This window comes from Zerene cesonia, chromosome 13 (genome assembly GCF_012273895.1).
Source record: "Zerene cesonia ecotype Mississippi chromosome 13, Zerene_cesonia_1.1, whole genome shotgun sequence".
NCBI lineage: Eukaryota > Metazoa > Arthropoda > Insecta > Lepidoptera > Pieridae > Zerene > Zerene cesonia.
Genome location: NC_052114.1, coordinates 9,044,776 through 9,052,806, shown reverse-complemented (window position 1 = coordinate 9,052,806; position 8,031 = coordinate 9,044,776). Strand labels below are relative to the sequence as shown.

General features: G+C 32.3%; 2 protein-coding genes across 2 annotated transcripts in view; both read right to left on the bottom strand.

Annotated features, from left to right (window-relative positions):
• The window catches only part of LOC119831341 (vitamin K-dependent gamma-carboxylase), a 5,918-nt gene extending 3,392 nt beyond the window's left edge, over nt 1–2,526 (bottom strand). Inside the window, exons 1-5 of the mRNA XM_038354644.1 lie at nt 2,505–2,526; nt 1,914–2,078; nt 1,253–1,408; nt 637–802; nt 290–475 (exon numbers count right to left, since the gene is read on the bottom strand). Coding sequence (XP_038210572.1) covers nt 290–475; nt 637–802; nt 1,253–1,408; nt 1,914–2,078; nt 2,505–2,526 — 695 coding nt within the window. The remainder of the gene's footprint in view (nt 1–289; nt 476–636; nt 803–1,252; nt 1,409–1,913; nt 2,079–2,504) is intronic.
• Nucleotides 2,527–4,575: 2,049 nt separating this feature from the next.
• Nucleotides 4,576–8,031, bottom strand: part of LOC119831402 (glutamate synthase [NADH], amyloplastic) — a 44,376-nt gene continuing 40,920 nt past the window's right edge. Inside the window, exons 43-44 of the mRNA XM_038354729.1 lie at nt 7,365–7,457; nt 4,576–6,827 (exon numbers count right to left, since the gene is read on the bottom strand). Of these exons, the coding sequence (XP_038210657.1) occupies nt 6,676–6,827; nt 7,365–7,457 (245 nt within the window). The 3' untranslated portion in view covers nt 4,576–6,675. The remainder of the gene's footprint in view (nt 6,828–7,364; nt 7,458–8,031) is intronic.

The window sequence follows — 8,031 nt, the reverse complement described above, 5'->3', positions numbered from 1 at the left end:
ACAGATTCGAAATTCAAATGTAATATTTTTTTATAATTAAGTGTAACAGTATTTATGGCCAGACTAAGTATATAAACCGTTTAAATTCATAGCTAATATACAACTCATCTTTGACCTTAAAAAATAACAAAATCAGAAAACGACGTAAGCCTACCAAAAGAGGGCGTACCTTCTGATACTTACTCAATTCCCGCCACACATAGGTTACTTTTGTATTACCTAGGTGTGTAGGTTACATATGGGTGGTCGAATTAAGAAAAATGATCTACACAATGACAATTTTACTTACTTAAACGGGCTAAATACCCAATGTTCACTCAAGTTAGGTACGGAATAACCAGTCAGCCATTCCGCCGTTCCCTTCTTCAAGCCCGCTACGAAGTATAAGATGAAGAACTGATATTTCAGTACAAAATAATTCCAATATGGCACGGTAGTTCTTTTCAGTGATGGCTTCAAGAATACGTCTATTGACCTGGATGTGAATTAAGAAAAATGTTTAAAGTCTAGTGGGAAATTCCTTAAAACTCAAATGGCATAGCCCCTGTTTGTGTGGCTGCGGTTGAGATTTTTCTTTCACTACGTAAAATAGAGTATATAATACGTATTCAGTAATTATTTATTTAAACATCTCACCAATAATTTCCAGCCTCCGTACAAGATAGCAGCAACGAAACCAGCCCAAACAAATAGCTATGATTGTTCCAGAAGCTCTTCTCTATGAGGAACAGATACCAATAACATATCGTAAAGGCCCAAGAACTTAAACGAAATTTATATCCGAGGGTTATACCGAGTGCACCTGAAATATTATAGTTTTTTTTTTCGTTTTCGAATACTTGATAATTTAGAATACTTGATGGATAGGAAATAAGCAATAATAGGGAAGGTATGACCTACTTATTACACAAATCGTGCACGTATTGTAATGAAACTTTTTATTATACAGCTGTAAAGTCTGCACAATATAAAAATTCTGACCTAGAGCATTCACGTTAAATTATTACAAGAACCCTGTAGGTATATTACAGTAAAATCGATTAATTAATTCCTATTTTTTTAATTAAAGAACGCCAAGTTGCTTGTGTCTATCATCCTGCTTTTTTCCATCTGGAACCGGGTAAAAAATTAAGCCTAGTGCAAGATACATTCAAAAATAACCATCATTTATTTTATTAATAAAACAAATCTGTTTGCAAATTATAGACTAAATTCCTTGTTAAAAAATATATCTTTAACTTATAACACTTACCCAGCCACAATACCGAATAGACAAGTGCCATGTACGGCAAGGAGACAGCAGTCACAAATGGTAGCAGAGGAAAGTGACAGGTTTTGGGGTCACCCCAGCGGGTCGGCATCACCGCACCTCCTCTCTCATCGGGGATGTCCAACAGCATACATATACCTGTATAAGTCTAATGCTATAAATGCAGTTTATGTGTTTGGGTGTGTACACAGTTTATTAACATAAAATTATAAACCATTTCGGCAAAGAAAATGCAGTTATTTTATGCAAGAGTGGTCAACTGAGCTGGTCGTTCTCCGGATGATAAGTGATCACCATCGTCCTTGACATCTGTAGAGGTAGCGGCTCTGCTAGGAGAAGGATATGGGCTCTGGCTCCCCCACTCACCGAACGAAACACAGCAGTAAGTTATTTCACGCCGGTTTTCTGTGGGAGTGTGGTACTTCTCCTTTGCGAACTGGGCCAATTGGTGCCGAATCGTGCTCGACTATCACGTACAAAAATGATGAAAATCAAAATTTTCTTGCAAGGTTCACTGATTGTATATAGCTGCATATTATATTTTACTTAATTTTATTCTTATATCACATTTAAGCATACAATATACAAAGTCTGCCACACTGTAAAGACGCGTAAAGGTTAATAAACTTAAATAATTATTTACCAAATAATATTCTAGTAATAGCCAGACTCGAAGAATCCTTTGGGGTATATAAGTAGTTTATAATTTTTCCGCAAGTCACATCTTGTATGGCAAATCCGAATTGCTCCAATAAAGCTTCATTTAGTCGTGCGCATATTTTAATAGCCCCGTTTTTGGCGGTTATATCTAAAACAAACACATCGATTCTTACTTTTTATGTAACTTCCATGCAAACAATTTCTTAGGAATCATCATCATCATCATCATTAGCCCTATATGTTCCCACTGCTGGGACACAGGCCTCCTGTGAGGGTTCAGACCATAATCCACCACGCTGGCCAAGTGCGGGTTGGCAGATGTCACATGTCGTCGAACTTTTGATTCTTGGACATGCCGGTTTCCTCACGATGTTTCCCAAAAATCAATTTATTTCCTGCACGCTCGCCCGACCTCGAACCCCGACTTATCGATTTTGAAGTCTGAGGTTCTCACCACTGAGCCACCACTTTTTCTTTTCTTAGGAATAAAGATATTTAATTTATGATATGGTAGAATTAAATAATGATGCACTAAAATTGCGATTACAAAAATACGAAAAATCATTTTACTTACACAGGGCATTTACTCTTCTCATTTTCTCCTATCCCTGCCGAAGACAACCCTTAGACTGAGACGAAAATTGTGTTGAATTAAAATAACCTTTGCCTCATCTTTTGTACATTTAACTATATCGACATTATGGAATGAACATGTCATTGAAATTATGCATACAGGTATCGGTTAATGGAAACTTAAGCTCTGAATAATTACGCTGGAACGCCAAACTAAATTTATCTCTGAATAATATATATGATCCATTCGAGTGGAAGTATTGGGAACGTGAGGAAATTTCTCTAGGTACCTGTTTATTTACAACGACTTCGTTATTTAAATAATGCCTGTTATTTTTAGGATTCTGTAGTCAACCGTAGATGTAATTAATTGTTCATGAGTTTATACACATAAAGCAAGCCAAACAATTGTAAAATAAAGGCAAAAAAATTACAGTAAGTAAATACGTACCCTACATGTGAAGTAAGTATCACTATTTGTTGGATAAGACTTTTAAAATTTGTAACGGCCACACCGTTTGATAGAAATTGAAACGAAACGGCTGTAGCACCTATCCTATCCTACTAATATTATAAATGCGAATGTTTGTGCGGATGGATTTATTTGTATGTATGTTAGTTACTCTTTCACGCTAAAACTGTTGAATGAACTATTAATTAAAACAAAATTTGGTACGTAGATAGCTGAACAACTGGAATAACACATGCAACTTTTTATCGCGATATTCTATGAGATACAGACTTACGCGGGTGAAATTGTGGGACGCAGCTAGTAATCTATAGGTATACATCTTCAGTGGGATTTATAAGTTTACCAGTAATAGTCGACTTATCCGAATTGTATTCGAGAATATCAAAGATCTTGAAATAAGCTAACATTCTTCTATTTACTCAGATATTTGATGAAATTTTAAATATCTCTAGATTCCGTTGATGTGTGTTTAAAATAGTAGAAATAGTAGTAAATTAAATTAAATTAATCACAATGCCTCTATATTATTTTTGTACTACTTACCTTCTATATAAGCTATTTAACAGAAAGAGGGTACAAAAATAAAACAAATAATTTTCCTGAAATAATTTATTTCTTCAACACTACATATTTTGATACAATTATCTACGTAGACACTTATTATTGTCAACCAATAGCGTTAATAGATACACAATTATCTTTCATTCAGAACCCTGGCATCGTGGCATTTAATAAACTCAGGAATACACTTATTGCAAATATTGCTTGCAAAACATAGTTGTAATAAATTAAAGAACGTCAATCACGACTTCCAGAAATTTAACTATGTTATTAAAAATAGGAAAATTAAGTCGGACGTAAATGAATTGTCTAGCTACTATTATCTATACTTTTTATAATGCTATAATATAAATTATAAATGAATCAATACAGTGGTTCTGAATAAAAATATAGAAGTGATACCTACTATAATTGCAACATTTAAAAATGACGACAATAGATAATCACCATTATTAGTAATAAATCTAAATATAGTTTATGAGAAAGTGCTGTTTCTTTGTACTATTGAATATTGGCCTGATTTTGAATAATTTTTATTAACTAGTGTTACCTACGTGGAATTACATAATAACAAGAACAAATTAATAAATAAAACATATCTTCCATCCCTTAAAGCACGCGTTTACATAACACAAAAATAATCTTTGTATACTTTTGACAGGAAATATGTAACCTACTTCTTTATACCTTTTGCTAATGGCGGGAAAATTTGTTCATTTAAAACTGTTTTGAGTGAATTGATTGCGGCTTATTCCGAGCCATTTTTCTGATACTATTTAGCGCATATTTAATATTGTCAAGAATAGGACAAAAGTCATGACTGTGTTGATAATAATCTTAGGGAAAAATGAAGCGTTAAACTACAATCGTTTTACTATTAATATTAGGGTTTTTTTTGTCTGGTCACATTACTAAGAAAGTTTTTAAGATAAATTTCCAGTCCGCGCAATATTGTATCTATATATGTACTATCTGTTTTGTGAACACGCCCTAAAAATTTGCAGTACATTCTATAAGAAAAGTCAAAGAAAACAAAAAATAATAAAACGAAACCTTTATTAAACAAAAATAAAGCAACGATAAACAAAATTAACATAATTAAAGTTAAGGTTCGTATAAAATACGACTTCCAATAAATATACAGTATTCAAATTTCGAACGAAATAAAATTGCGGGTAATATGCAACGTAAGCCCAAATTCCACAAATACGAGTAATTATACAGCTGTATGGATCTTAAATAGGTATATTAAAAGCATTAATTAAACTTATAACTAAAATAAAACATTTACGCAATATAGGGATACAGTAATTTAGAATGTGATTATAAATTAATAAATAATTTAATATTTTAATTTACTAATCACATCTAAAAAGCCACAGCTTGTAGGAACTATCACACAAACATAATACTCTATGTTCATTAAAAATTAATCTCATTACTGAAACACAAATTAAATCACAGTTCAAAATGATCTCTTTGTACATTCTTACTAAGGAAATATCTGTTTTGTTGTAAATAGATCTTTTTAATGTAATTTTTAATATTGAAATAGATTTTAATATGAATTTTATTAAAATACCAAAATTATTGAAAATGGCAACACTAAGTCGATTGTGGTAAATTTTAAAAACTGTAAAAATTTACAAATGTTTTGCGAGTGTATAATATGATATAAATATTAAATACTGTATTCGAAATGGGAATATTTTTATCAAATAACAATTATATTAAATCAAAATAGTTATGACACAGGAGAGATCATGATTTCAAATTTCAATTGCGTATTACCTACAAGCGGAATGTTAATTATATAGTTTATTGTTTATCCAATTTTCACTCACCCAAAAAAAAAAATTAAATTAGTTTACTATTATTCATTTTAAATTAAGAAAGATATATAATAGAGGGTTATTAGCCAAGTCAGACTAAATTTGAGTTTGAATTTTAAATGAACTTTGCATGAAACAAAAGCATTTACCTGTTTAATTAATTATATTAACAGTTTTAGCATTTCGCATATTATTTAAGATAATGAATACAAAAAAGCTAAAATGTTCTTTTTACGTAAATTAGCAATAGTTGGCCAGAACCACAAAATAGTATGCACGATGCGACTTCATACAACTTGCGATACTAAATCATCAGGCGCATAAAAAAAGATCTCATAATACCATAATACTTGTTTTGGGGTAAGTGAAAAGGACATAACACGGCTATCTAACAAAGCATGGCTAATAAAATCAACACTAAATTAAATATCAAATTTCCTATCGACAACTTTGGCAACATACAAGGAATTTGTTTAAAAGCACTATATTATTTTATTGGATAGCCTCATAACAGGATTTCGTTAATCTTTGACATAAATTAATGATCGAGTTATAAATTAATTATTATCAATTCTATAAAATCACAAATGATTCTAAAATATCAATAAATAAAAATAGACAAATATTCACCTAGCTTAAATAATGGTACTGTATTTTATGGAAACATTTATATAGCTAGTAGGTATTTTCTCTAATTATGAGACTTGAAAAATAAAATTATTTCAAATAAATATAATACCTCCATGTAATTGATATAATATTATAACGAAAATTATGTTTCATTATTAATTCTTTCATTTTAAATAAAATTTAACATTTTAACATTGTCTGCGATTATGTAAATGATAATTGTAGATATAATATTTTTTATACTTTTGTCTATTTAAATAGCTGTTTGAGCTACAATACAGTCACGATGATATTTTTACTAATTTCATGTTAACATTTGAAACTACGCGTAAACATCGCCGTAGTCAGGGCTTTTGGGATATTTTTATTCGAAAATCTATTTTAATTTCATCTCCATACATATCTAGCCTATTATTGTCTCTTTCTCATTCGAAGCCACAAAATTCTAGACTTCAAGGGCTTCCACGCAATCTTTCCAAATCTCAAACTAACTTTCAGTCATTCAAATCCATCAAACAGTGTTAAACCAAAATACATTGCAAATTTATTTCATTTCATTTCATCAATATTTTATCATATTAAAATAGGGGGGGGCGGGGAGAGCGATTATTGCCTGACTACAGCATTTTTTTTAATTTCCCGAAGACTATTTTGTCGTCACAGAAACGACGGGCTATTTAATGTATTTTCGCTTCACGCTCATGGTCATGGACCACACCTCCAGGGCCGGGCAGGTAGGAGTGCCCGCTGAGGTACACGTCCACAGCCCGCGCCGCTTGCCGCCCTTCGGATATCGCCCACACCACGAGCGATTGGCCGCGGCGACAGTCTGGAAGAAATTATTACTTTTATTTATAAATAACTAGACGCTCGTCCCGGCTCCGCCCGTATATAGTATATAATCATAAAAAATAAATATATCAATATTTCTGCTATATTCCAAGAGAACATTTAATCGGAATAAAAACTATCCTATCATCCATGTCATCTCATAACCTGTCTGTATACCAAATTTCACCAAAATCCGTTCAGTAGCTTCAGCGTGATTGACGGACATACATCCTACCCATAAAAAACCTTCACATTTATAATATTCGTATGAAGTGTGATTACAATATTGTATGGATTAAAAACGGCCTTTGTTTAATTGAATGAATTTGAATTTTGTTGCTTTGAAATAATGATTCATATTGGTTGAGATGGTTCTTAATCATCTCAATAGATGGCGTCGGGTGTCCCTTAGGCTGTTAATCATTTTATTAATTTCTAAAATTGTAACATAGGTATGTATGTATGAAATTTGCAGGAGAAAAAACAAAAAAGAATATTATATTACGAAATTATTTTGTAGATGCATAATACTTACCGCCAGCTGCGAAGACGTTCTTAGCGGGTGTCTTGTAAATATTGTCCTTTGACGTCTCGAAGTTGCTGCGTGCGTCCAGTGGCAATTCTGTTATATATAAACATTATGTTTTATGTAATTATTTGCTTTGTTTAATACACGAAGATGATAAGTAAATTTTTATTGTTATTTATTATTATATACTATATATTATTAAGTTGTATATACTCATCGGATAAATAAAATGTATTAATTGGATATGGTTATAATATATTATATAAAAACACACAGATAGACATTCACACTACATGCGGGTATGTGTTATTAATGACACAATAAATCACGCTTGTATGTGTTATACACAATATTATATTGTGACTGTAGTTTGTGTCAAAACGTGTGTGTGAGACAGATTAGTTCGCGTTTGGGTAAGCTCAACAAGTGATGTACGAGTATCGACGTGTCTGTGGTCTGGGTGTGAGTTAATATGGTTTATGTGCTCACTGAGAATCGTGTTAGAACACGTGCAGCGTATACCTGCATACGCATATGCGTGTGTGTTTAGTGTGCAGGACTATGCACTGCACTCTGTATGCACTTGGTGAGTACCATCGCGTGCGGAGTGCGTGTATACACATTTGAATTATTCGCGTGCGCGTGCGCGTGCGCGCTCACAGATCCGCGTTCC